The sequence below is a fragment of the Opisthocomus hoazin genome, chromosome 5 (assembly GCF_030867145.1).
Source record: "Opisthocomus hoazin isolate bOpiHoa1 chromosome 5, bOpiHoa1.hap1, whole genome shotgun sequence".
NCBI classification, from domain to species: Eukaryota; Metazoa; Chordata; class Aves; order Opisthocomiformes; family Opisthocomidae; genus Opisthocomus; species Opisthocomus hoazin.
Window position 1 is genome coordinate 722429 of NC_134418.1, and position 25449 is coordinate 747877.

At 69.3% G+C, this 25449-nt stretch overlaps 3 protein-coding genes and 2 non-coding genes across 13 annotated transcripts in view; 4 read left to right on the top strand and 1 right to left on the bottom strand.

Moving 5' to 3' along the window:
- Positions 1-18344, top strand: part of DCTN1 (dynactin subunit 1) — a 78914-nt gene extending 60570 nt beyond the window's left edge. For 5 of the 8 annotated variants that reach the window (XM_075420201.1, XM_075420197.1, XM_075420199.1 and 2 more), the window contains 20 exons: positions 369-473; positions 755-946; positions 1641-1757; positions 3805-3957; positions 4722-4882; positions 6163-6331; positions 6854-6922; positions 7425-7487; positions 7576-7725; positions 9126-9287; positions 9578-9709; positions 9978-10106; positions 11236-11378; positions 11741-11907; positions 13454-13468; positions 14006-14139; positions 15732-15921; positions 17209-17285; positions 17932-18021; positions 18108-18344. In XM_075420201.1, the coding sequence (XP_075276316.1) occupies positions 369-473; positions 755-946; positions 1641-1757; positions 3805-3957; positions 4722-4882; positions 6163-6331; positions 6854-6922; positions 7425-7487; positions 7576-7725; positions 9126-9287; positions 9578-9709; positions 9978-10106; positions 11236-11378; positions 11741-11907; positions 13454-13468; positions 14006-14139; positions 15732-15921; positions 17209-17285; positions 17932-18021; positions 18108-18245 (2556 nt within the window). In that variant the 3' untranslated portion in view covers positions 18246-18344. The remainder of the gene's footprint in view (positions 1-368; positions 474-754; positions 947-1640; positions 1758-3804; positions 3958-4721; positions 4883-6162; positions 6332-6853; positions 6923-7424; positions 7488-7575; positions 7726-9125; positions 9288-9577; positions 9710-9977; positions 10107-11235; positions 11379-11740; positions 11908-13453; positions 13469-14005; positions 14140-15731; positions 15922-17208; positions 17286-17931; positions 18022-18107) is intronic. The other 3 variants (XM_075420198.1, XM_075420203.1, XM_075420205.1) reach the window with 1 other exon arrangement.
- Positions 18345-19017: 673 nt separating this feature from the next.
- Positions 19018-22672, top strand: NOP56 (NOP56 ribonucleoprotein). The gene is made up of 12 exons (XM_075420206.1): positions 19018-19062; positions 19263-19352; positions 19513-19627; positions 19704-19865; positions 19943-20141; positions 20349-20536; positions 20621-20772; positions 20950-21050; positions 21319-21467; positions 21636-21757; positions 21926-22054; positions 22164-22672. The coding sequence occupies exons 1-12, from the start codon at positions 19027-19029 to the stop codon at positions 22398-22400; spliced, it is 1680 nt and encodes a 559-aa protein (XP_075276321.1). The 5' UTR covers positions 19018-19026; the 3' UTR covers positions 22401-22672.
- LOC142361561 (small nucleolar RNA SNORD56) lies at positions 21503-21573 on the top strand. Its single transcript, XR_012764174.1, has one exon. It is a non-coding gene; the product is annotated as a small nucleolar RNA SNORD56 (small nucleolar RNA).
- LOC142361560 (small nucleolar RNA SNORD57) lies at positions 21789-21856 on the top strand. Its single transcript, XR_012764173.1, has one exon. It is a non-coding gene; the product is annotated as a small nucleolar RNA SNORD57 (small nucleolar RNA).
- Positions 22673-22807: 135 nt separating the features above from the next.
- Positions 22808-25449, bottom strand: part of IDH3B (isocitrate dehydrogenase (NAD(+)) 3 non-catalytic subunit beta) — a 10284-nt gene continuing 7642 nt past the window's right edge. The window contains exons 9-12 of one of the 2 annotated variants that reach the window (XM_075420208.1): positions 25271-25417; positions 24507-24601; positions 24340-24400; positions 22808-22963 (exon numbers count right to left, since the gene is read on the bottom strand). In XM_075420208.1, the coding sequence (XP_075276323.1) occupies positions 22886-22963; positions 24340-24400; positions 24507-24601; positions 25271-25417 (381 nt within the window). In that variant the 3' untranslated portion in view covers positions 22808-22885. The other variant, XM_075420207.1, reaches the window with a different exon arrangement.

Consider the following 25449-nt stretch of genomic DNA (forward strand, 5'->3'; position numbering starts at 1 on the left):
AAGTCTGCCAAGACTCATCCTGAAGGTCAGCGTCGTTTACGCTGGCCTGGAACCGTTCAGCCTCGTGCCCTGATGCTGCAGCTGCTCCACGAGCCAGAGCCAAGCCTCTCCCTTCACGTGCCCTTCCCTCTGGGGCTGCCAGCTGCTCTGGTTTGAGTGTTTGCTCTCCTGGGGGATGCTGTTCTCTGCTGTCAGGAGGGAGCTTAGGCAGCGCCTGGCAAACCCTCACCCCGGGATGGGGAGACGGATTTGTCAGCCATGTCCCACAGCGCACCAGAGTGATCCCACCGTGGCGTAAACGGACTCCGAGCGGCTTGCTGCCGCCTGCCGAGCTCCGGGTGGGAGCGTGATGCGATGCGTGCCCGCAGGTGGATGCTGCTTTGGGTGCTGAGGAGATGGTGGAGACTCTGACGGAGAGGAACTTAGACCTGGAGGAGAAGGTCCGGGAGCTGCGCGAGACTGTTGGGGACCTGGTAAGACCTCTGGAGCGGGGGCTGCTGCTGGGGGGCTCGCGCTGCTCCCTCCGTGCCCGGCGCGGGGCTGGGCCAGCCGGCTGCCTGGCTCCGGGAACTGCCCGGCAGCGGTGGCAGGGGTCCGGGGACCCTCTCTGCAGGCGTTGCCCCCGGTGCCGCTGCCAAGCGGCGCACCCTGCTGCTCTGCAGAATGTGCCCCGGGCACCCCGGGGTGCCCCTCGCGCTGCCCTCGCCCGCCGGGCTGCAGCGTAACCGCGTCCGTGCTGCCTCCTCCTTGCCAGGAAGCCATGAACGAGATGAACGATGAGCTGCAGGAGAACGCCCGGGAGACCGAGCTGGAGCTGCGGGAGCAGCTGGACATGGCGACGGCGCGGGTCCGCGAGGCGGAGAAGCGTGTGGAGGCTGCGCAGGAGACCGTGGCCGACTACCAGCAGACCATCAAGAAGTACAGGGAGCTGACGGCACACCTCCAGGTGCGGCCCTCGGCGGCTCCCCGCGCCGCAGCGGGGCAGGTCCCGGTGCAGCCGTGCTCCTCCCGGAGCCCACCGCGGCGACGCGGGGACCGAGCCTGTGTAGGCACTGCCCGAGGAGGCGGGCAGGGACCTCACGCTGCCCTGGCCCTGCTGGGAGACGGGCACGGCGCGGAGGGCTGGTGCCTGGGGAGCGCGTTCCTGGTTGAGCTTCGCTGGGGACCTCCAGCAGTGCTTCTCGTGACCTCCGAGAGCCCTGCCCGTCCCTCCTGAAGCCACCACTGTAGACACTGCCAACGCGCGGCTGTCGCATCCCCTTGCTGCGCTGCTTCTGCTCCAGGCCTGGGAGCCCAGGCCTGGGAGAGGCAGAACCGCGCCGGCTTGTTCCGGCCCCGGGCTCGGCGCTCCTGGCTTTGCTGCAGCGAGAGGCGCGGGTGGGTGACGACTCGGTGTGGGTTCCTGGCTTTAAGACGCCGTTGCTGTCAGCCGAGCGTTTGGGAAGCGCTTCCATTTCTCCTGCGTGCTTCCGCCCATCGCTGTGCTGCACAGCGAGCCCCCGGCGCTCCCCTGCCCTCCCCAGGGAAGGGGGCTCGTGGGGGTTGGGTGGGGTGGGGAGGTACCGCGGCGGCTGTGGGGTTACGGAGCTCCTCTGCGCTGGTTTTCCGCCGTTCTCATCACAGCTGCTTTCCGTGCTCAGGACGTGAACCGAGAACTCATGAGTCAGCAAGAAGCATCTGCCGAGAAGCAGCAGCAGCCTCCTCCGGAGATGTTCGACTTCAAGATTAAATTTGCGGAGACGAAAGCCCATGCTAAGGTAGGGCCCGCGAGAGAGCCGCGCGCCAGGCGCGTGAACCGCACCGCGTGCGTGTGCTCCCGTCCGCGGGGCTCCCGGAGCGGTGCCGCCGGGGCACGGCACCGGCGCGTGGGTGCGTGTTCCGCGCGCGGCGGGGCTGGCCCTGGGACACGGCTCTTGGCGCTGGCCCGCGGTGCTCGTGCCGGCCGTGCGGACGGGCTGAGCGGCTGCCGGGCGCTGGGAGGGAGATGATGGAAGAGAGGAAGATAGCGGCGTGTGACACACAGACTGCCACTGGTGCGCGTGTGGACGTGTGCGGGGAAGCCTTTCTCGAGCAGAGCGGTTTCATCCGGAGGGAGAAGGTCTCTGCCTCTGCTTCGGTGTGGCTGGTGTGCCAGGGGCTTGGCGTGGGCTTTAAACTGGGCTCGAAGGGGGAAGGGGACAGTGCCCGGCTCACTGGGGACAAGCCCAGGCTTGGCGTGCCAGGGTCGGGGGGAGACTGACAGCCCAGCTCACGGGGGTCTGTACCAACGCACGTGGCATGGGCAGGAAACAGGAGGGGCTGGAAGCCATTGCCCAGCAGGACGGCTACGACTTGGTCACCATCACAGAAACGTGGTGGGACAGCTCGCACGACTGGCATGCTGTCATGGATCTCAAGGGTGGGGGTCAGGAGGACGGGGCCAGACTCTTTGCAGTGGTGCCCAGTGACAGGACAAGGGGCAACGGGCACAAACTGGAGCAGAGGAAGCTCCAGCTGAAGATGAGGAAGAACTTCTTCCCTCTGAGGGTGCCGGAGCCCTGGCCCAGGCTGCCCAGGGAGGCTGTGGAGTCTCCTTCTCTGGAGATATTCCAGCCCCGCCTGGCCGCGGTGCTGTGCCCCCTGCTCTGGGTGACCCTGCTTGGGCAGGGGGCTGGGCTGGGGGACCCCAGAGGGCCCTGCCAGCCCCTGCCGTGCTGGGATTCAGGGATTCTGTGGGCTTTGCAGAGACTCCACTGCTCTGCCTCTGGCCCCGAGATCCTTCCACGGCGCTGCTGCCCGTCAGTGGCACAGGGCTCCTGCTGCCCGGTGGGGACCTGGGGAGGGGGCTGTGATGCGGAGCAGTGCAGGACCATCGGCGGTTGGTGCTGGGGGACGGCAGCGCGCCGTTCTCCTAAGAGAAATGTCAAACTTCAAATACTGTGGTGCAAAACTCGGGGTGCGACCCCCCAGGGAGCCCTGCGCCCAGCTCTGGAGCCCTCAGCACAGGGCAGAGCTGGAGCTGTGGGAGCGGGGCCAGAGGAGGCCCCAGCAATGATCCGGGGGCTGGAACCCCTCTGCTGGGAGGAGAGGCTGGGAGAGCTGGGGCTGCTCAGCCTGGGGAGGAGAAGGCACTGGGGAGACCTGAGAGCAGCTGCCAGGGCCTGGGGGGGCTGCGAGAGAGCTGGAGAGGGGCTGGGACAAGGGCAGGGGGTGAGGGGACAAGGGGCGATGGCTTTGAGTTGGGAGAGGGGAGATTTAGGGGAGAGCTGAGGGAGAAATTCTTCACTCTGGGGGTGCCCAGAGGAGCTGGGGCTGCCCCCTCCCTGGCAGGGCTCAAGGCCAGGTTGGACGGGGCTGGGAGCAGCCTGGGCTGGGGGAAGGGTCCCTGCCAGTGGCAGGGGGGTGGGCTGGGGGGTCTGTCAGGTCCCTTCCCACCCAAACCGGTCTGGGGTTCTATAAAAAAGAGATGTCCTGTGCGAGGGCGCGCTCGGAGCTGACAGCGTAAGCAGTGCTGGTCCCACGGTGGCTGCTGCCAGGAGGGCGAACCCCTGCGAGCACAGAGGAGCGGTGCTCGCGGCGAGGTCCGCCCAGAGCTCCAGAGCAGGCCCTGGGTCCCTGCGCAGAGCACCCCTTGGCGATGACGAGCAGCGTTCCCGGGAGCGTTGGCTGGGTCCCGGGGAGAAGGAGGTCCCTGCTGTTCAGACGCGGCGCGGGCTGGGGGCAGGGGCTGGGGGCAGGAGCTGGGGGCTGGGGGCAGGGGCTGGGGGCAGGGGCTGGGGGCTGGGGGCAGGCGCTGGGGCTGCCCTGACGGCGCGTGTCCCGCAGGCCATCGAGATGGAGCTGCGCCAGATGGAGGTGCAGCAGGCCAACCGCCACGTCTCCCTCCTCACCTCCTTCATGCCCGACAGCTTCCTGCGCCACGGCGGGGACCACGACTGCGTCCTGGTGCTGCTGCTCATCCCTCGGCTCATCTGCAAGGTGGGACGGGTGCCTCGGCTCCCGCCGGGCTGGGCGAGCTGGCGCAGCTGCCGGGTGCTCCTCTGCAGCTCCTGCGCCGGGCTGGTGGGGCTTGGCGCGTTGTCTTCAGCCCACTGTGCCGTCTGGGCCAGCCAGGACTCGGTGGCTGTGCCACGGCCCTCTGGGCGATGCAGCTGTGCTCTGGGTCCCAGCTGAATTTGGGGTTTGGAGCGTTTGCTGGTTGGAGAGCTCTCGGGGCGGTCTGGGCGGAGGGGCAGCCGGCGGGTCAGCGGCTGGAGCGCTCGGCTCTGTCCCGGGGGGTCGAGCCGGGCGGTTCGGGCAGGGCGGCGTGAGCCTCGGCGCCTCGCGGCACTGACCGGGGCGTTGGCACTCCGCTCTCCTGCTCGTTCCGCTTCTCCTCTGCGGGAATCCTTCCCAGGAAAGCTTTCTTTCTGGGGCTGGGGACGAGGGAGGTGTTGGGCTGGTCCATAGGAAGCTCCAGCTGAACCCGAGGAAGAACTTCTTCCCTCTGAGGGTGCCGGAGCCCTGGCCCAGGCTGCCCAGGGAGGCTGTGGAGTCTCCTTCTCTGGAGATATTCCAGCCCCGCCTGGACAAGATCCTGTGCCCCCTGCTCTGGGTGCCCCTGCTTGGGCAGGGGGCTGGGCTGGGGGACCCCAGAGGGCCCTTCCGACCCCACCACGCTGGGATTCTGGGATTCTGTGGCGAAGCGGGACGGGTCAGAGCAAGCGGAGGAAGGCTCTAAGGCTCTCCCTCTTCCCCGGCAGGCCGAGCTGATCAGCAAACAGGCTCAGGAGAAGTTCGACCTGAACGAGAACTGCGCAGAGCGCACGGGTCTCCGGGGCGCTGCCGGAGAGCAGCTGAGCTTTGCTGCCGGGCTGGTCTATTCGCTGAGCCTCCTGCAAGCCACGCTGCACAAATACGAGCAGTGAGTACCCAGCGCTCCTCCTCGCCCGCGGTTCCCTCCCGCGTCCCCGGCTGGAAGCACGGAGACCCTCTGCAGCCTCGCTGGAAAAAAGCTGAGGGATCCCGTTTGTTGGCTTGTGGCGGGGGTGTTGGCAGAGGGCTGCGAGGATGAGGAGGGGACTGGAGCATCTCTGCTACGAGGAGAGGCTGAGGGAGCTGGGCTTGTTCAGCCTGGAGAAGAGAAGGCTGAGAGGGGACCTTGGAAATGCCTCTAAATATCTGCAGGGTGGGGGTCAGGAGGACGGGGCCAGACTCTTCCCAGTGGTGCCCAGCGACAGGACAAGGGGCAACGGGCACAAACTGGAGCAGAGGAAGCTCCAGCTGAAGATGAGGAAGAACTTCTTCCCTCTGAGGGTGCCGGAGCCCTGGCCCAGGCTGCCCAGGGAGGCTGTGGAGTCTCCTTCTCTGGAGATATTCCAGCCCCCCCTGGCCGCGGTGCTGTGCCCCCTGCTCTGGGTGACCCTGCTTGGGCAGGGGGCTGGGCTGGGGGACCCCAGAGGGCCCTGCCAACCCCTGCCATGCTGGGATCCTGGGATTCTGTGCTCTCGTAACGCCGTCCTTGTTTTCCTCCCAAGAACTGACACGTGAAGGGATGCCACTCCCTGTTCACCCGTGGCTGTGCCTTGAGGCCAGGGGTACCCTCACCACGTGGGTTTTCTGTCTGCCCGGCCCGAGGTGCTTCCCAGTCTCTTGCTGAGCTTGTTTGCGTCTGGGCCTGACTCTGGGCTCCGCTGCAGCCCTCTGCCACCGGTGCCCCGGGCTGGGTCCCGTGCAGGGGCTTCACCGAGGGTCAGGCTGCGTGAGCCCGGCGCCGGGCAGTGCCCTGACAGCTCTGTGGAGCCAGGGGGTTCCTCGGGGACCGGGAAACGCCGTCGGGCACCGCGACGGCTGCAGCGGGGAGGCTGCTCGCCTCGAGGCTTGCTCGGTTCGGACCAGAGCACCGAGAGATCCCGTTGCTCCTGCGCCGGCGCGGCTGGCGAGCACGCAGAGCCCCCTCCTGCCTCCGGCACCGGCGGCTGGCTTACAGCCCCGGGTGGTTTTCTGTCCTGGGGCTCCCTTTCCCGCAGCTCCCAGGTTCCAATTTCATGCTGTGATTTTCTGCCGATGTTTTGACCTTCGTTAACCGCCCGCTAGCTGCAGGGTGCTCCTGGGGTCCCGCTGGGGGTCCTGGGGGGTTCCAGCGGTCTGAGACTGGACGTGCCCGCCCCAGCCAAGCCGACTGTGTCTGCGTTCCCTCCCCAGGGCCCTGAACAAGTGCAGTGTGGAGGTGTACAAGAAGGTGGGGATGCTGTACCCCGAGATGAGCGTCCACGAGCGCTCGCTGGACTTCCTGATCGAGCTGCTGCACAAGGACCAGCTGGACGAGACGGTCAACGTGGAGCCGCTGACCAAAGCCATCAAGTACTACCAGGTGGGTCTGCGGCGCCGAGAGCCACGGGCTGGTGGCCGAGCTCGGGGCGTGGCGGACCCGCAGCGCGGGCAACCGGTGCCACCTCACCGGTGCGTGCCGCAGCTGGAGACGGTGCCCGTGGAGACGTCGTTCGCGTGCCACGTCGACAAGCCGTGAATGAGCTCGTTGGTAGCACGTTCCTTTGGGTGCTTTTCCCCTCCGGAGCTCGCGCCTGTGGCTGTGTCCCCTGGGGGCTGCGCTCTCGGTCCCCGGGAGGACGCAGGCAGGAGGGACGTGGTTCTCCCGTCCTGAGCCCGCGGTCGGGGTCGCTGACCCTTTGGAGTGAGGGGCCAGCGGCTGTCTCGGCGGGCAGAGCGTTCACAGGGGCTCGGGGGGGTCGCTCCGGGAGTTTCACTTCCAGCCAAAAACTGGGCCAAACTCTCAGTGTTTGGGGTTTTTTTATGTATTTCCTAGTTTGTTTTGTTTGCTTGCATGTGTGGAAGCACCTGAGGGGTGCTGATCTCTGCCGGTCTCTCCCCGCAGCACCTGTACAGCATCCACCTGGCTGAGCAGGCGGAGGACTGCACCCTGCAGCTGGCCGACCACATCAAGGTGAAGCGGGGCCGCGGGGCCTGGCTCTTCCCTTGTCGCGGGTTTCCTGCCTGTGCCCTCGCTGCCCCCCACCCGAGATCATCTGGGGAGCTGCGGTGCCTCTTCTCCCCCTCTCCCCGCTGCAGTCGCTCTTCCGCAGCGCCCGCTGCCTGGGGGGGCACGGGGGTGGGGTGGGCTCCCCGGTCAGAGGACGTGGGGCCGTTTGCCCTGCGGGTGGCTGGGTGGAGGAGCAGCAAGGAGAGCGTGGAGAACCCGCTGCGTGCGAGGGATGTGGTACTGCCCTGCGCTTCCAGGGGAAGGACCGGTGTCCTGTGCCCCACGGAGCAACCAGAAATGGCCGGAATGCCCCCGCCTGCTTTCCTGCTCCCGTAAATCCTGGAGTCGTGGCAGGGGGGTGTACAGAGGGCCTGTCCTGAAATGCCCGGGACCAGAGCCCCGGTTCGCCCCGGCGCAGCCCTCTGCCTTGCCCCGCGCTGACGGGAGCTGTGTCTGTGCTCCGCAGTTCACCCAGAGTGCCTTGGACTGCATGGGGGTGGAGGTGTGCCGGCTGCGATCCTTCCTCCAGGTAGGACGTGCCGGGGCTGGCCGCGCTGCGCTCCCCTCGCCCACGGTCCCTCCGTCGGTCTGTCTGAGGCCCTGTCTCTGCTCCCCAGGCTGGGCAGGAGGCTTCCGACCTTGCCATCCTCCTCAAGGACCTGGAGACCTCCTGCAGCGACATCCGCCAGTTCTGCAAGAAGATCAGGCGCCGCATGCCCGGGACGGACGCTCCGGGCATCCCAGCGGCGCTGGGCTTCGGGCAGGCGGTGAGCTGGCTGGCGGAGCAGGGCACCCTCGTTCCGCCCACTTGGGGCCGTGCCCGCCACACACTGGGAGCTGTGGGCTGAGCTGGGCTGGCGTCCGACGCTGGTGGGGCAGGGCTGTCCTTGCGGACCCCCGGGAGGGAGCGCGCTGCCGGGCAGTGCCCTGCTTCGGCTGCTCAGGCGGAGGAGAACGCTGCGAGCTGGGGCGGGGGGCAGTGTCCTGGGCTTCGTGCTGCTCGCCAGGATCACAGAATCCCAGAATCCCAGCATGGCAGGGGCTGGCAGGGCCCTCTGGGGTCCCCCAGCCCAGCCCCCTGCCCAAGCAGGGTCACCCAGAGCAGGGGGCACAGCACCGCGGCCAGGGGGGCTGGAATATCTCCAGAGAAGGAGACTCCACAGCCTCCCTGGGCAGCCTGGGCCAGGGCTCCGGCACCCTCAGAGGGAAGAAGTTCTTCCTCGGGTTCAGCTGGAGCTTCCTCTGCTCCAGTTTGTGCCCGTTGCCCCTTGTCCTGGCGCTGGGCACCACTGCAAAGAGTCTGGCCCCATCCTCCTGACCCCCCCCCTGCAGATATTTAGGGGCATTTCGAAGGTCCCCTCTCAGCCTTCTCTTCTCCAGGCTGAACAAGCCCAGCTCCCTCAGCCTCTCCTCGTAGCAGAGATGCTCCAGTCCCCTCCTCATCCTCGCAGCCCTGCGCTGGACTCTCTCCAGTAGCTCCTCATCTTTCTTGAACTGGGGAGCCCAGCACTGGACCCAGCACTGCAGATGGGGCCTCCCCAGGGCAGAGCAGAGGGGGAGGAGAACCTCCCTCGCCCTGCTGCCCACACTCCTCCTCATGCACCCCAGGATCCCATCACCCTTCTTGGCACCCAGGGCACACTGCTGGCTCATGGTCACCCTGTCGTCCCCCAGCACTCCCAGTCCCTCTCCGCAGAGCTGCTCTCCAGCAGGTCCACCCCAGCCTGTCCTGGTGCCTGGGGTTGTTCCTCCCCAGGGGCAGGACCCTGCCCTTGCCCTGGTTGAACCCCATCAGGTTCCTCTCTGCCCAGCTCTCCAGCCTGTCCGGGTCTCACTGGATGCCAGCACAGCCTGACGCTGTGTCCACCGCTCCTCCCAGTTTGGTGTCATCAGCAAACTTGCTGAGCGTGCACTCTACTCTTCATCCAGGTCATTGATGAAGAAGTTAAACAAGACTTCTTAACCTCATCTTCTCCAGCCCTGAGTTGCTTTCTGTCTTTCCTGGTGTTTCCCATCTTCCTAGTGACGCTGCGTAAGCTTCAGAACTGTCAGAGTAGGGCGAGGCAAGCGTCGGGCAGCCAGGAGCTTCCCCGCGCCCGGGGAGCCGCCTGGAAAGCAGCCCGCTTGTCTCTGCCTGACCCCAGCGTCCTGCTGTCCCCACCCCCAGGTGTCGGACACGCTGCTGGACTGCCGCAAGCACCTGACCTGGGTGGTGGCCGTGCTGCAGGAGGTGGCCGCGGCCGGGGCGCAGATGATTGCTCCTCTGGCAGAGAACGAGGGGCTGCCGGCGGTGAAGCTGGAGGATCTGGCCTTCAAAGCGAGCGAGCAGGTGGGAAGCCCCCTTCCCGACGGCCCCTCGTGTCCTGCCGCGGCGGGGCAAGGCCAGGGCCCGTCTCACTCGGCGCCGCAGACCTGCCCGTGAGCTCCGGGAACGCGGCCAGGGACCGCCAGGATGCGAGGGCTTTGTGGTCCCCTGCTCTGCGCTGTCCTCGCGGCCGCACCCAGGGCTCTGCGGCCTCTCGAGGCCGGTGGCAGCTTGTGGGGAGCGGGGAGGGGGCTGCGAGGGGGGCTGCGAGCCCAGCCCGGGGCCACCTGCCACTTTCTCCCCGTCCGTTGCAGATCTACGGCACCCAGGGCATCAGCCCCTACGAGTGTCTGCGCCAGTCTTGCAGCATCCTCATCGCCACCATGAACAAGATGGCCACGGCTATGCAGGAGGGAGAATACGACGCGGACAGGTCACAGACCAAGGTGGGCTTCGGCTGTTGCAGGGGTCTCGGGCAGAGCCAGCGCATCTGAGCTGCTCCGTAATGTCCCGCAGTCCGGCTCGTGCCTGCCCCGGCAGGAGGCTGTCGCCTGGGAGGGTGCGGGGCAGGGAGCTGGGGACGTGCGGCGGTGGCCCGCAGGGTCTGGGGAGGCCGGGAGCGATCCCCCTCTTGCCATGTGGCCCCTTCTGCGATTGCTGGAATTCTTGTTGAAATACCAGTTCTGCATCTTGCTCCTCTGGTCTCCGCTGCAGCCCACCCCACCGGCCGAGCTACGCGCAGCGGCTCTGCGGGCAGAGATCACCGACGCTGAGGGGCTGGGGCTGAAGCTGGAGGACAGGGAGACAGTCATCAAGGAGCTGAAAAAGTCTCTCAAGATCAAGGTGAGCTGTTCATGGAACCACACCATCACAGACTGCTTTGGGTGGGAAGGGACCTTTCGAGGCCATCCAGTCCACCCCCCTGCAGTGAGCACAGAATCCCAGCGTGGCTGGGGCTGGCAGGGCCCTCTGGGGTCCCCCAGCCCAGCCCCCTGCCCAAGCAGGGTCACCCAGAGCAGGGGGCACAGCACCGCGGCCAGGCGGGGCTGGAATATCTCCAGAGAAGGAGACTCCACAGCCTCCCTGGGCAGCCTGGGCCAGGGCTCTGTCACCCTCAGAGGGAAGAAGTTCTTCCTCATCTTCAGCTGGAGCTTCCTCTGCTTCAGTTTGTGCCCGCTGCCCCTTGTCCTGTCGCTGGGCACCACTGGGAAGAGTCTGGCCCCATCCTCCTGACCCCCACCCTGCAGATATTTATGGGTATTAGCAGGGACATCTTCAACCGCATCAGGGTGCTCAGAGCTCCGTCCAGCCTGGCCTGGAATGTTCCCAGGGTTGGGGCATCTCCCACCTCTGAGCGACCTGGGCCAGAGTTTTACCACCCTTGTTGCAAACAATGTCTTCCTTACATCCAGTCTGAATCTCCCCTCTGTCAGTTTAAAGCCATCTCCTGTCACTACAGACCTTCCCTGTCCCCATCTGTCTTACCAGCCCCTTGTAGGTGTTGAAAGTCTGCTCTTGGGTCTCCCCGGTGCCTTCTCCTCCCCAGGCTGAGCAGCCCCAGCTCTCCCAGCCTCTCCTCCCAGCAGAGGGGCTCCAGCCCTCGGGTCATTGCTGGGCTCCTCTTCTTCAGCTGAGCTCTGCCTTCCTGGCGGGTCGGTGGAGAGCTGTTGGCCGCCGTGCTGTCACGTTCGTGCTCCAGTGACTCGCTGCCCGTGGAGGTGTCTGGAGTCCCAGCCAGCTCTCCTCCTGGAGACGTTGGGTGTCAGGGAGGTGCTGGTGCCTCCCTGCCAGAGCCTGTCCTGGCCTTTCCCCAACGACGTTCTGGGACGGGGGGTGCTGGTGATGGGTGCCAAGCGTAGGTGCAGCGTGGGCAGGAGCTGTGATTTCTGCACCAGGCGCTGTGAGGAGCTTTTCTTGGTGCCCACCATCCCCAAGGCCCTGGAGCTCTCTGATTCCTTCCCTGGCTCCGCAGGGCGAGGAGCTCAGCGAAGCCAACGTGCGGCTCAGCCTCCTGGAGAAGAAGCTGGACAGCGCGTCCAAGGACGCAGATGACCGTGTGGAGAAGATACAGACGAAGCTGGACGAGACCCAGACGCTGCTGAAGAAGAAGGAGAAGTAAGCGTGAGCCGGGGCCGCTGTTGGCGGGGGCCGGCCGGCCGGGAGGGTCGGTGCAGGGGGACGCTGGTGGGGGATCCGCGGGGATGGGCGCGTTGCGGTGGTGCGTGGCAGAGCGCGGGCTGGCAGAGGGCTCCTGGGAAAGGCCCTGCTCGGATGCTCCTGCGCAGGGGGCCGTCGTCCTGGCGCGTTCCCACCATGCTCCCAGCGTCCGTTGGCACTCGCGGTCTGGTGGCAGAGCGAGCCGGTGGGCAGGCAGCCCGCGGGGCGGGGGGAGGGCGGTCTGGCAGGGTGAGAACTGGGCAGAACAGCCAAGGGAGGAGCGTCTCCGGCTACACCGCGGCGCTGTCTGCTCTTCCCAGGGAGTTTGAGGAGACCATGGATGCTCTTCAGGCGGATATCGACCAGCTGGAGTCGGAGAAGGTGGAGCTGAAGCAGCGCTTGAACAACCAGTCGAAGCGAACCATCGAGGGTCTGCGCGGTGCCCCGGCCTCCGGGGTTGCCTCCATCGTGTCCGGCATTGCCGGAGGTGCGTGACCGGCGTCCCCAGAGCGCTGGCACGCTGCTGCGGCGGCCGTGGGGCGTGGGCAGGCTGGAGGGGGGACCCTGGGACGTCCTCCCGAGGTGGAGGCCAGGAGCTGGGCGGGGGGATGCCCTGCAGACGCCTGCCCGGGAGGCAGAGCGGGCGCTGGGGCTGCGGGCCGGAGCGAGCGGGGCTTGGGGACGGCGCTCCCACACTCTGCTGCTGGCGAGAGCCGGAGCCCCTGCGCCGGCGGGGGGGAGGACGGGAGGCGTTGGGGCTGCGATGGCGACCGCGGGTGCGCAGAGCCCCGGGCAGGGCGGTGGTGCCGCGTCCTTGCTGCCGTTGCCTCTCCGGAGCACGGCCGGGCTGCTCGGGCTCCGCTGCGCTGCCCTGGCTGGCTCGGAGCGCGAGCCCCGGGTCCTCTGGGCCTCCCGGGCTCTCCGGCAGCACGGGGTGGGCGGTGGTGTGGGACGGGCGCCTGCTGAGGCTGCAGGTCCTGGTGCAGGGGTGTTTGCACCGTCCGTGCCGCGGGGCTTCGTGTCTGCCGGGAGCTCTGGCTGTGGGACGGCGTGTGGCCTCCCGAGCGGAGGGCTCGGTGTCCTCAGGGCTGTGGCCAGGGCGGCAGTCATCCGGTGGGTCCAGGCCCCTGGTCCGTGGCCGGATCTGCGCTGGGGAGCACCTGGGTGCAGCAGCTCCTGGCCCTCGTGGAGCCGCAGCCTCTCCCCGCGTCGCTGGGGCCACGAGCTCTGGCTCACACTGTGGGCACAGGGCAAGGGGGGGATTCTGCCCCTCTGCCCCGCTCTGCTGAGACCCCCCAGGAGCCCTGCGCCCAGCTCTGGAGCCCTCAGCACAGGGCAGAGCTGGAGCTGTGGGAGCGGGGCCAGAGGAGGCCCCAGCCATGACCCGGGGGCTGGAACCCCTCTGCTGGGAGGAACGGCTGGGAGAGCTGGGGCTGCTCAGCCTGGGGAGGAGAAGGCTGCGGGGAGACCTGAGAGCAGCTTCCAGGGCCTGGGGGGGCTGCGAGAGAGCTGGGGAGGGGCTGGGACAAGGGCAGGGGGTGAGGGGACAAGGGGCGATGGCTTTGAGCTGGGAGAGGGGAGATTTAGGGGAGATCCGAGGGAGAAATTCTTCACTCTGGGGGTGCCCCGAGGAGCTGGGGCTGCCCCCTCCCTGGCAGGGCTCAAGGCCAGGTTGGACGGGGCTGGGAGCAGCCTGGGCTGGGGGAAGGGGTCCCTGCCCGTGGCAGGGGGGTGGGCTGGGGGGTCTGTCAGGTCCCTTCCCACCCAAACCGGTCTGGGGTTCCGTGTGTCCTGCTCGGGTCGCTCACAGCCACGCACCCGGCCGGGGCTCGCCAGCTCCTGCACGGGGGGTCCCTCTGCCCCGGCCGCGCTCCTGGGACGGTCGCTGCTCCCGCAGTCCGGGGACGGGGGTCGGCGCAGGACACAGCTGCGGTGACCAGAGCTCCTCTGGCCACGGCTCCTCTCGGACCTGATCCTCGGCTTTAATTCTGCTTCTTCTTGTCTTTCCTCTGGCTCCTCTCCTCGTACTGCAGAGGAACAGCAGAGAGGTACAGTACTGCGCCCCAGCATGCCAGCGCTCCCCGCCTGCCCCGGCCCCCAGCAGTGCATGCCGGGGGGCACTGGCGTCCCAAGGCACCCAAGCACGGCCCTGGGACGAGCCTTGGTCGGGGAGCAGGGGGAAGGAGGCAGCTCCTGCTCGAGGGCAGCGCTGGGCTCGGATGCCGAGCAGCGGAGCGCGCAGCCGGGGCGGCGGCGGGAGCCCGGGAGGGAGCGGTGGGCACGGAGCGGCTGTGGGTGCCGAGTGGTGTGACCCCCGCAGCGCCCGGCACAGCCCCGCGGCTTCGTGTGCCGGGGCCGGGGGGCGAGGTGCTGCCGCGGCCGGCCGGCGGCGTGGCCGTCGCCGCGGAGCAGCGCGGGAGGCGCCGCGTGGCTGCGCTGGCTCCGCCGGTGCCTGGGCGCACACCGGCGACGCTGCTTCCCCCCGCGCTGCAGATGCTTCTCCCTCCGCTGAGCCTGCCCGCATGTCCTGCGCCGCGCTCGCCTGCGCCGTCGCTCACGCCGCTGCCGTCTGTGCCCGTCCGCAGGTGTCGGGGCCGGCCCGGGGACGGGAGGCGGCTCGGGACCCGTCCAGGTGAAGGATTCGCCTCTCCTGCTCCAGCAAATCGATGCCCTGCAGCTCTCCATCAAGCACCTCAAGAACGAGAACAACCGGCTCAAGGTGAGCTGCGGCGAGGTGCCTCGCCCCGTGCCGCGTCCCCGGCCGCCCGCGGCGGGTCCCGGCAGGTCCCGGCCGTGCCGCGTGTCGGGAGGGATGCGGCCGCGTGGGCTGAGCTGGAGGAAGGGCGCGTTGTCCACTGCGCCTGGTCAGCAGCCCAGCTCTGCCGGGGGCTCGCAGCGAGCTCCCACCGGTGACAAGCTGGGGAAGGGGCTCTGGCTCGGGGGAAGGGGCCGAGCACGGGGTCGGCGGCTGGGAGCGAGAGGCAGAGCTGGAGGTGCCCAGCCTTGGTCCCCCCTTCAGAACAGGGACCCCCGTCGCCAGCTGACACAATATGAACCTAACACGAGGAAATGGGCAAAGCGGAAAATAATTGAATTAACTGGAGAACGTTCACAGAATCCCAGAATCCCAGCATGGCCGGGGCTGGCAGGGCCCTCTGGGGTCCCCCAGCCCAGCCCCCTGCCCAAGCAGGGTCACCCAGAGCAGGGGGCACAGCACCGTGGCCAGGGGGGCTGGAATATCTCCAGAGAAGGAGACTCCACAGCCTCCCTGGGCAGCCTGGGCCAGGGCTCCGTCACCCTCAGAGGGAAGAAGTTCTTCCTCGGGTTCAGCTGGAGCTTCCTCTGCTCCAGTTTGTGCCCGTTGCCCCTTGTCCTGTCGCTGGGCACCACTGGGAAGAGTCTGGCCCCGTCCTCCTGACCCCCACCCTGCAGATATTTAGAGGCATTTCGAAGGTCCCCTCTCAGCCTTCTCTTCTCCAGGCTGAACAAGCCCAGCTCCCTCAGCCTCTCCTCGGAGCAGAGATGCTCCAGGCCCCTCCTCATCCTCGTAGCCCTGCGCTGGACTCTCTCCAGTAGCTCCTCATCTTTCTTGAACTGGGGAGCCCAGCACTGGCCCCAGCACTGCAGATGGGGCCTCCCCAGGGCAGAGCAGAGGGGGAGGAGAACCTCCCTGACCTGCTGCCCACACTCCTCCTCATGCACCCCAGGGTCCCATTGGCCTTCTTGGCAGCCAGGGCACGCTGCTGGCTCCTGGTCACCCTGTCGTCCCCCAGCACTCCCAGTCCCTCTCCACAGAGCTGCTCTCCAGCAGGGCCGCCCCAGCCTGTCCTGCTGCCTGGGGTTGTCCCTCCCCAGGGGCAGGACCCTGCCCTTGCCCTGGTTGAACCTCATCAGGTTCCTCTCTGCCCAGCTCTCCAGCCTGCCCAGGTCACGCTAATACGAATGCACAGAGATGGAATTATGGTTATGCAGATGGTTACGCCGGCTCTGTAGCTGTGAACGCTGGCTCTGAAACCCAGCGAGTCACGCCTGCGGCCACTGCGGAGTTACGGTTCTGAGAGCGGCGAGCGGCTGCTTCCCCTCCCCGAGGCTTCGCGCGCTCCGCTCCTCGTCGCAGGGTTCCCGGGGTCCTGGAGCGCTTGCGCCGTCGCTGCTGTCGTGGGCGGCCGTGCTCCCACCCGGGGAAGGTCCTCCCTGGCTTGGGCTGTGGTTTCACGCCCTTTGGGCCTTCCCCTGTGCTGCCTCGCTGTCCGATTTTCTCTCCTGCGCTCCTCCTGAACAAACGCCTCGCCCCTCTCGCCTGGGTCGCAGGGAGCGCAGATGAAGATGGAGCTGGCCGGCCTGACGCCTCTGCAGGTGCCCAAGCTCTCCGTGGCCAGGGGCGGGCAGGGGGAAGGCCTGGCCACCCAGACCCTCTACCGCAAGAGCAGCCAGCTCCTGGAAACCCTCTACCAGATGAGCGCCAACGCCAAGGTCGTGGACATGAAGCAGACCAAGTCGGGTAGGTCCTACACAAACACGCCGTGGCCGGGGGAGCGGGGGTTTGCGGGCAGCTGAGCCGGAGGGAGCGTGGCCCAGGTCTGTGAGCGACCTCCGCGCCTTCCCCCCGCCCGGGAGGGACCAGCACCCCCTTCCCACCCCGCCAGCGCCCGGGGCAGGGGTTGCTGCGGGGCAGAGCTCCTGCCTGCGCGGGATCCGCTCCGGTGGCGGCGATCCCGGGATGCGGCGCTGACCGGGCTCCCCTGCGCAGCGGGGACAGGCCCTGTGCCCCCGAGAGGCGGCCGTCCCCGTCCCCCCAGCCGCAGGCGTTCGCGTGTCGGGGGACAGCGTGGCACCGGTCCCGTGCGTGGGGGCTAAAGCCGCTCCCCGGAGTCAGCGTGGCTCGGCCTCTCCCCACGGCGCTGCCGGCCGGGCCGGGAGCCTCTCGACCCCGAGACCTCCCTGGGTAACGAAGAACCTGAGCTGTGCACGCACCCAGTGCCCCGCAGCCCGCGCCGGCTGGAGCTCGAGCACAGAATCCCAGAATCCCAGCATGGCAGGGGTTGGCAGGGCCCTCTGGGGTCCCCCAGCCCAGCCCCCTGCCCAAGCAGGGTCACCCAGAGCAGGGGGCACAGCACCGTGGCCAGGCGGGGCTGGAATATCTCCAGAGAAGGAGACTCCACAGCCTCCCTGGGCAGCCTGGGCCAGGGCTCCGGCACCCTCAGAGGGAAGAAGTTCTTCCTCATCTTCAGCTGGAGCTTCCTCTGCTCCAGTTTGTGCCCATTGCCCCTTGTCCTGTCGCTGGGCACCACTGGGAAGAGCCTGGCCCCGTCCTCCTGACCTCCCCCCTGCAGATATTTAGAGCCATTTCGAAGGTCCCCTCGCAGCCTTCTCTTCTCCAGGCTGAACAAGCCCAGCTCCCTCAGCCTCTCCTCGGAGCAGAGATGCTCCAGGCCCCTCCTCATCCTCGCAGCCCTGCGCTGGACTCTCTCCCAGTAGCTCCTCATCTTTCTGGAACTGGGGAGCCCAGCACTGGACCCAGCACTGCAGATGGGGCCTCCCCAGGGAGGAGGGTGCCTTCCCTCTCCTCCCTCCTGCAAACCTCCCGTGCCCGCATTCGGACGAGCCGGCGGTGGCGGCCGTTGCCGTGCTCGCGCTGCGGTGGTGGCCGGTGCCCAGCCGCAGGCCTCGCCGCCGGTCGGGGGTCGGGGCTGGGCGAGCCGGGTCCCGGTGCTCGCGCGGGAGGCGTCCGGCCGCCCGCGCAGCCCCGTCCTGACGCCGCTGTGTCCCTCGCCCCGTGTCTTCACAGCCAGGAGCTCGTCTGCGCGGCTGCTGGAGCAGACGGCCCGGCTCTGCGCCCTCCAAGCCGCCATCGACGCCCTGAGGGTAAGGCAGGCTCCCCCGCGCCGGGCGGGGGCTGCCGGGGTGAGGGGGGTCGTGGCGGCACCCCGGGGGGGATGAAGGGGCCCCGTCCCAGTGCCAGCACCGCAGCTGCTCCCGCCGGCCCCTCCGGTTGCGGTGGTGGGGGGCAAGGTGCTGCCCCCTCCCCCTTCTGAGGCAAGGCTGGGGTTGACCCCTCTGCCTTGTCCCTGGGGATGCGGGGTGGTGAGTGAGGGGCTCTGCGGGGAGGTGAGAGGCTCTGGGGGGTGGTGAGGGTCTCCAAAGGGCTCTGGCGTGGTGAGCGAGGGGCTCTGTGAGGCAGCGAGCGAGGGGCTCTGGGTGGTTGAGTGGGGGCCTCTGGGGTGGCGAGCGAGGGGCTTTGTGAGGGTGAGTGAGGATTTCTGGGGGGTGAGTGAGGGGCTCTGTGGGGTGGCAAGCGAGGGGCTCTGGGGGGAGGTGAGCGTCTTCATGGGGCAGTGAGTGAGGGGCTCTGCGGGGTGGTGAGGGGCTCTGTGGGGCAGCGAGTGAGGGGCTGTCGGGGGGTGAGCGAGGGACTCTGGGGGGGTAAGGGGCTCTGGGGGTGGTGAGGGTCCCCATGGGGCAGCGAGGGGCTCTGGGGGGGTGGGGGGTGACCCCGTCTCCCCCGCTGCAGGACGACGCGCTGCGGGAGGCCGTCGGGCAGCAGCTGGGCGCCGGTGTCCCCACCACCTTCGGCACCTTCCCTTCCTCCTCCTTCCTGAAGGTGAGACCCCGGGCCCGGGGCGGGGGGCACACGGGGGACCCCCCCGCTCCCCCCCGCACCCGGGCCCACGCCGCTGTCCCCCGCAGGCGCGGCAGGAGCGGGAGGAGGGCCCGGCCTGCTGCGGCCGCGTCAGCTTCCCCTGCGCGCCGGGCCAGGGCCGGCGGCACCGCCTGCTCCTGGGGCCCGAGCTGCTGCACCGCCTGCGCGGCCACTTCGCCTCCTGAGGGGCCCGGACCCCCCGCACCGCCCCGAGACCCCCCCGCGGGCCCGGAGCCGCGGGCCCGGGGAGAGACCCCCCCCCCCCTCACCCCCCCCACCCTCACCGGCACCGGGCCCTGCGCTGCCCCGGGGCGCCCGGAGCCCCCTGCTCTCCCCCCACCCCCCCTCGCCAATAAATCAGCTCTGAACCCGCCCGCGGCCCCGCGACTGCTGCGCCGGCACCGGGAACCGGGACACGGGGGGAACGGGACACGGGGGGAATCGCGGGGGGCGGAACGGGACATGGGGGGGCCGGGACACGGGGGGACGGAACACGGGGGGACCGGTAGGAGGGGGACACGGGGAGGGGACGGGACACGGGGGGACCGGGGGGAGGCGGGACCGGGGGGGAGCGGAACGGGACACGGGGGGACCTGGGGGAGGTGGGACTGGGGAGGGGCGGAACGGGACATGGGGGGACCGGGGGGAAGACGGGAGACGCGGGCCCCGCCGCGTGCTGCCAGTGCAGCGCGTGGAACCGCGTGGGGAGCGGAGCGGAGCGCGGGAAGGGGCGGGAGGCGGGCGGGCGGCCCTCACTGGCCGGGGAGCAGGAAGGGGCGGGACGCCGCGGCTTTTCTTAGGTCTGATTGGCAGAGGCGGCAAAGGAAGGCGGGACCGCCAATACCTCTGCTTGATTGGTCGGGGGGGGCAGCTCCGTCGAGGACAGCCTGCGCTGATTGGTGGGGGGGAGCGGAGAGGCGGCCGCTGATTGGCCGCGGGCGGTCTGGGCGGGCTTCCGGCGCGGCGATGCCAGTTCCGGGCGGCGGTGGAGGCGGCAAGATGGTGAGCGCTGGGCGGGCCGGGCCGGGCTGGCCGCATCCGCCCGCATCGGGCCGGGCCGGGGCCCACGGGGGCCGGGGATGGGCGTGCACGGGCTTGGGGCGCCGCGGAGCCCGGGCCGGGGTCTCCGGTGCGGTGCCGGTGCGGCGGGGGTGGGGAGCGGGGGAGCCGCCCCCAGCCCGCGGTGACCAGTGCCGGCGCAGGTGCTGCTCCACGTCCTGTTCGAGCACGCGGCCGGGTACGCGCTGTTCGCCGTGCGGGAGGTTGAGGAGATCGGGCTGCTGCTGCCGGAGGTACGGCCGGGGGTCGGGGTGAGGGAATCCTTCCCGCGGGCCGGGGGCGGCGGGGGGGCGCCCTTCCCGCGGGCCGGAGGGGGGCGGTGGGGCCGGGGAGGTCCTTCCCGCGGGCCGGGGGTGGCGGGGCCGGGGGTGACCGGGCCGGGCCCCCCCGCAGGTGGAGCAGAGCGTCCTCACCATCGGGAAGTTCCACAACGTGGTGAAGCTCGTGGCCTTCGCGCCCTTCAAGTCGGCGCAGAGCGCGCTCGAGAACATCAATGCCGTCTCGGAAGGTGAGCGGGGCCGGCACCGGGACCCCCCCCGGCGCCGGGAGCCGCCCTGATTCCCCCCCCCCCCGAACCCCCCCAGGGCTCCTGCACGAGGACCTGCGGCTGCTTCTGGAGACCTCGCTGCCGGCCAAGAAGAAGAAGGTGCTGCTGGGGGTCGCCGATGCCAAGATCGGGGCCGCCATCCTGGAGGAGCTGGGCTACCAGTGCCAGACGGGCGGGGTGGTGGCCGAGATCCTGCGCGGTCAGTCGGGGAGCGGGCCGGGGGGGTCGGGGACGGCCGGGGCGGGCCGGGGGTGACGCTGGGTGCCCCCTGCGCAGGGATCCGGCTGCACTTCCACGCGCTGGTGAAGGGGCTCACGGCGCAGTCGGCCTCCAAGGCGCAGCTGGGGCTGGGGCACAGCTACTCCCGGGCCAAGGTGAAGTTCAACGTCAACCGGGTGGACAACATGATCATCCAGTCCATCAGCCTGCTGGACCAGCTGGACAAGGACATCAACACCTTCTCCATGCGCGTGCGGTGAGCGGGGGGCCGGGGGCGGGGGGCTCTCCCCACGCTTACCGCAGGCAGCTGCTTCTCCGGCTGCCTGTACAGACCGGGGAGGCAGAGCATGGCCTCCGGCGCGGCCCAGCGCGGGCAGTGGTGCCCGGCTGCAGCGCGCCGGGGGGAACACGCGCGGGGCACGGGGCACGGGGCCGGGCGGCGGCGCTGACGCTGTCCCCGCAGGGAGTGGTACGGGTACCACTTCCCCGAGCTGATCAAGATCGTCGCGGAGAACTACGCGTACTGCCGGCTGGCCAAGTTCATCAGGAACCGGAGGGAGCTGAGCGAGGAGAGCCTGCCAGGGCTGGAGGAGATCGTCATGGACGCTGCCAAGGCGCAGGCCATCCTGGAAGCCTCGCGCTCCTCCATGGGTGAGCAGCGGCTCGGCCGCAGCCCCGCGATGGGCCCTGTGCGTCCGTGCGGCTCCACTCAGCGCCTGCCGCCCCTCTCGCCAGGGATGGACATCTGCCCCCTTGACCTCATCAACATCGAGAGCTTCTCCAGCCGCGTCATCTCGCTGTCGGAGTACCGCAGGGGCCTGCAGGAGTACCTGCGCTCCAAGATGAGCCAGGTGGCTCCCAGCCTCTCGGCGCTCATCGGGGAGGTGGTGAGTGCGGGGTCGGGGCTGCCCCAGGCCGCGGAGATGATGTCTGAGCAAGTCTGTCAATCCCCTGAGCTCCCCTGCTGACACCTCTGCTGCTGATCCCCGGCCTGGGGCTGCGCACGGGCTGGAGCGAGCGCCCGGCAAGGGACAGCCGTGACCCCCCGCCCTCTCCCTTCCCAGGTGGGCGCCCGCCTCATCTCCCATGCCGGCAGCCTGACGAACCTGGCCAAGTTCCCGGCCTCGACGGTGCAGATCCTGGGGGCTGAGAAAGCCCTCTTCAGGTACCGCTGCGGGGTGGTCGCGGTGATGGCGGGCCCCCAGGCCGCTGGCTGCGACGCGCCGGGCCCCGGCTGCGGGTGAGCAGCCAGCGCCGGCCTCTGAGCGACCACCGTGGCTTTGTGCGCGGGCCCCCCGGAGGTCAGCAGGGCCAGCGAGGGGGACGGTGGCTGTTCGGTGGGCCGTGCCGTGTGCGGGCGGGAGCCGAGGCTGCTGGCGGTGGCTCCGGCGCGGGGGTGCCCGCGGCCCCCGACAGCTCGCGGCCGGTTGCAGGGCTCTGAAGACGCGCGGGAACACCCCCAAGTACGGACTCATCTTCCACTCCACCTTCATCGGGCGAGCGGCCGCCAAGAACAAGGGCCGCATCTCACGCTACCTGGCCAACAAGTGCACCATCGCCTCGCGCATCGACTGCTTCTCAGGTGCCGGGGCGGGGGGACGCGCTCGCGGGCCCGCTCTGCCGTGATGGCACAATTTTTCGTCAACAGCATCTCACTTGGTGAATGGTGACTCGCGTGGGCTGAGCAGAGCGGGGCGGCGGGGCGGGCATGGCCTGGCGGGGGGTGCTGAGCCCTGTCCCCTCCCCGCAGAAGTCCCCACCAGCGTCTTTGGGGACAAGCTGCGCGAGCAGGTGGAGGAGCGCCTGGCCTTCTACGAGACGGGCGAGGCGCCGCGCAAGAACCTGGAGGTGATGAAGGAGGCGGTGGCAGAGGTGAGGCCGCGCGGGGTGCACGCCGCGCCGGTGGAGATGATGTTGATCTGAGTCCTGACCCGCTGTGGAGGGAAAAGACTGATTTAATGAGGCTGATCCGACCGGCGCCGCGGCGGGGGGTCCCGGGCCGCGGGCTCTCGGCGCCGACACGCGGCTCTGCTCCGGCAGGCGAGCGAGGTGGTGGCCAAGTTCAGGAGGAAGCAGGAGAAGAGGGAGAAGAAGAAGCAGAAGCGGGAGAAGCGGCGGCTGGAGGCGCTGGCTGTGGCTGCCGAGGAGGCGGAGGATGCGGTGCCGGAGGTGAGGCGGGGGCTGCGGGGTGGGAGCCCCGCGCTGAGGGGGTTCGGGGGGTTCAGGGTGGGACCTGGGGCAGCCGCCCGACTCCTGCCAACCCTGAGGTTCCCCTCAGGAGAACGACATTGAGTCCAAGAAGAAGAAGAGAAAGAAGCAGCAGCAGGAGCCGGAGGCCGAATCGGAGCCAGAGCCGGAGCCGGAGCTGGAGGAGAACGGGCTGGAGGAAGAGGCCTTGCCCAAGAAGAAAAGGAAGCGGGTGCTGGAGGCTGCCCCGGAGGAGGAGGGGGAGGAGGAGGAGGAGAAGAAGAAAAAGAAGAAAAAGAAGAAGGCCCGGGACTTGGAGGAGGACTAGGGCCGCCGGGCCGTCCCCGGCAGCAAGGACTTGGACGGGGTAGGACGTCGCTCCGCGCAGCCGTGCCTGCCAGCGTGCGGTGGCAGCTGCGTCCCCGGCCTGTGACGCGGCAGCACAGCTGCGTTTGGGGGCTTTGGGCACCCGGGGGGCGGGGGAGAGCCCCTGGGCCCGGCAGCATCCCCCCCACAGCCCCTTCTCGGGGCGGGGCTGGGCCGTGGGGACCCCAGCCCGTGGGGAGGGGGGGAACGGTCTGACTGCGCCTCAATAAAGGGCCGCGGTCGCTCATCCCACATCGTCTTCTGCTGGGGGGGCGCGGGTGGGAGCCCGGGAGGGGCTGCGGGGGCCCAGCCTGACTTTGCCTGCCCCGAGTCGGAGCCCCACGGCCGCCTGGCAGAGGGACACAGCGCAGCGCTGAGGCACCACCTTTATTAGGGGGAAGCAATAATAAATTACGCAGCAAGGGGGGGGGGCGGCAGGGGGGGGCCCTAGGCGTCCAGGGCAGCGATCACGGCTTGGGTGAAATCCAGGGACGTGGCGTAGCCCCCCATGTCGGCCGTGCGCACCTGCAAGGAGAGGGCAGCGTTAGCTGGGGGGGGGCTGCAGCGCGGCGGGACCCCCAACCCACGCTGGGGGTGGCAGGGGGACCAGAGCCCCCCGCAGCCCCCGGGACACACACACACACACACACATATCCCCTCTGTGCGGGGGTGCTGGGGGGGGTGCAGGAGGCCCACTACTCCTCCCGGCCACCACGGGGGTCCCAGCAGCCCCCTCACCGCAGCAGGGGCTCTGGCCCTCTGGCTGTGGGGGGGTGGGGGGTGGGGTGGAGTGGACCAGCGGATTTCGCTGGGGATGGTGAAGGGCTGGTTGGGGGCGGGGGGGGAGACACACACAGCCCTGTGCTGCCGGCCCTGCGCTCTCCGCAGCCGCCCTGCAACTGGCCCCGGGGCGGGGGGACACACAGCCTGGGCGGGGGGGGGGTAGCGTTGGACCCTTTATTTGCAAACCCGAGTACAGAGCAGAGCGATGAAGGCCTGGCCCAGTGCGGGGGCAACGAGCGCAGCCCCCACCCCCCTGCGCAGCCCCGGGGCGGGAGGTGACAGAGCTGCCCCCTCCCCACGCAGGGGACGGTGCGGGAAGGGGACCCTCGCCCTGCACCTGCCCCATGCCCACCAGGGTGCTGGGGGGGGGGGTGGGCGGCTCGGCCCCTGTAGTCCCGGTTATTGCTGAAGGCCCCGCGGGCGGGGGGGGGGGGGGGGGGGTCCTGCAGGAGCCGGGGTCCCGCACCCCCGGGTCACCCCGAGATCCTCATCGCGCGGCCCAGCCGCTGCTGCGCCAAGCGGGGGGACGTGGGGACCCTCGCTGCGACCGCAGCTGGGCCCACGGGTGGTGACTGCGGGGGGCTCCCGGGCAGGGGGAGAGCAGCCCCCTCCTCCTGGGGCGCTGCCGTCAGCTAGGGGCGGCTGCTGCGGGGTGACCCCCCGGCGGCGCGGGGTGCGGGGGGCTCCCAGGCGCCATAGTGGGGGTGCAGGCTGTCAATCACAGACTTCACGAAGTCGGAAGTGGTGCAGTAACCGCCCAAGTCCCGCGTCCGCACCTAAAAATCCAACAGAGGGAGGGGGGGGTAACAAGGGAGAAACGCGAGGGTGAACGGGGCGAACCCCCGGGGAGCGGGGCCAGGGGAGCAGCTCCCCCCTGCGCACCCCGCGCGGGGCGAAGGGCGAGGAAGGGGCCGGGCGGTGCCCCCCAGCCCTGCCCCGCAGCAGCGAGCGCGGCGGCAGCAGCACGCGAGCCCCCAGCCAAGCGCCGAGGGCGGCCGGCGCTGGCTGCAGCCGCACGCAGCAGGATCCGAGCCGGACGGGGTCGGAGACTCGCATGCGTCCGGCGGCGGCGACCGCGACCACCGCTACCGGCACGCGCAAGGCCGGCCGACACTCACTTTGCCCACTTTGATCACCTTCTTCACCGCCTCCGCGATCAAATTGGAGTGAAATTCCAGGCTGGGGGGAGGAACGGAGCCACGGGTCAGCCCCGCTGCCAGGCCCGCTGCCCGCCCCACGGCAGCCCCCCGCCCCACGGCGGCCCCCCCCCACGAAAGGCACCTACTTGAGGTGCCGCAGCATGTTGGCGGCCGAGAGCAGCATGGCGGTGGGGTTGGCGATGTTCCTGCCCACGGCCTGGGCGAAGGGGTGGCGGGCGCCCTGCGGGGGAGAACCACAGAATGCTTGGGTTGGGAGGGACCTTGGAGATCAGCTGGTTCCAACCCCCCTGCCATCAGCAGGGACATCTCCCACCAGCCCAGGGTGCTCAGAGCTCCATCCAACCTGGCCTTGGACCCTGCCAGGGAGGGGGCAGCCACAGCTTCTCTGGGCAGCCTGGGCCAGGGCCTCACCACCCTCATGGGGAAGAATTTCTTCCCAATATCTCATCTCAATCTGCCCACTGTTAGTTTGGAGCCGTTCCCCCCCTTGTCCTATCACTGCACCCCCTTGTGCAAAGCCCCTCTCCATCCTTCCTGTAGCCCCTTCAGGCACTGGCAGCTGCTCTAAGGTCACCCCGGAGCCTTCTCTTCTCCAGGCTGAACAGCCCCAGCTCCCTCAGCCTGTCCTCGGAGGAGAGGTGCTCCAGCCCTCGGATCATCTCCGTGGCCTCCTCTGGCCCCGCTCCAACCCATCCATGTCCTTCCTATGCTGGGGGCTCCAGAGCTGGACGCAGGACTCCAGGTGGGGTCTGAGGAGAGTGGAGTCAAGGGGCAGAACCCCCTCCCTCGCCCTGCTGGCCAGGATGGACCCCCCCACCCCCAGCAGCCCACCAACAGCCGGCGGTGCTGGCACGGCCCGGCAGCCCCCCCGCGAGCCGCGGCTCCTCACCATCTCGAACACGGCGTACTCGGCGCTGTAGCTCTCGCCGGGAACCACGCCGGCGCCGCCCACCAAGCCGGCGGCCAGGTTATCGATGATGTTCCCGTAGAGGTTCGGCATCACCAGCACGTCGAACTGGTAGGGGTTCTGCACCAGCTGCGTGCAGGGAACGGGATGTCAGGCCCTGC

Coding starts and splice junctions, on each gene's coding strand:
- NOP56 (XM_075420206.1), top strand. CDS start 19,027: ATGCCAGTTCCGGGCGGCGGTGGAGGCGGCAAGATG. Junction 19,353..19,512: donor TCGGGCTGCTGCTGCCGGAG/GTACGGCCGGGG, acceptor GCCCCCCCGCAG/GTGGAGCAGAGCGTCCTCAC. Junction 21,051..21,318: donor GCTGAGAAAGCCCTCTTCAG/GTACCGCTGCGG, acceptor GGCCGGTTGCAG/GGCTCTGAAGACGCGCGGGA.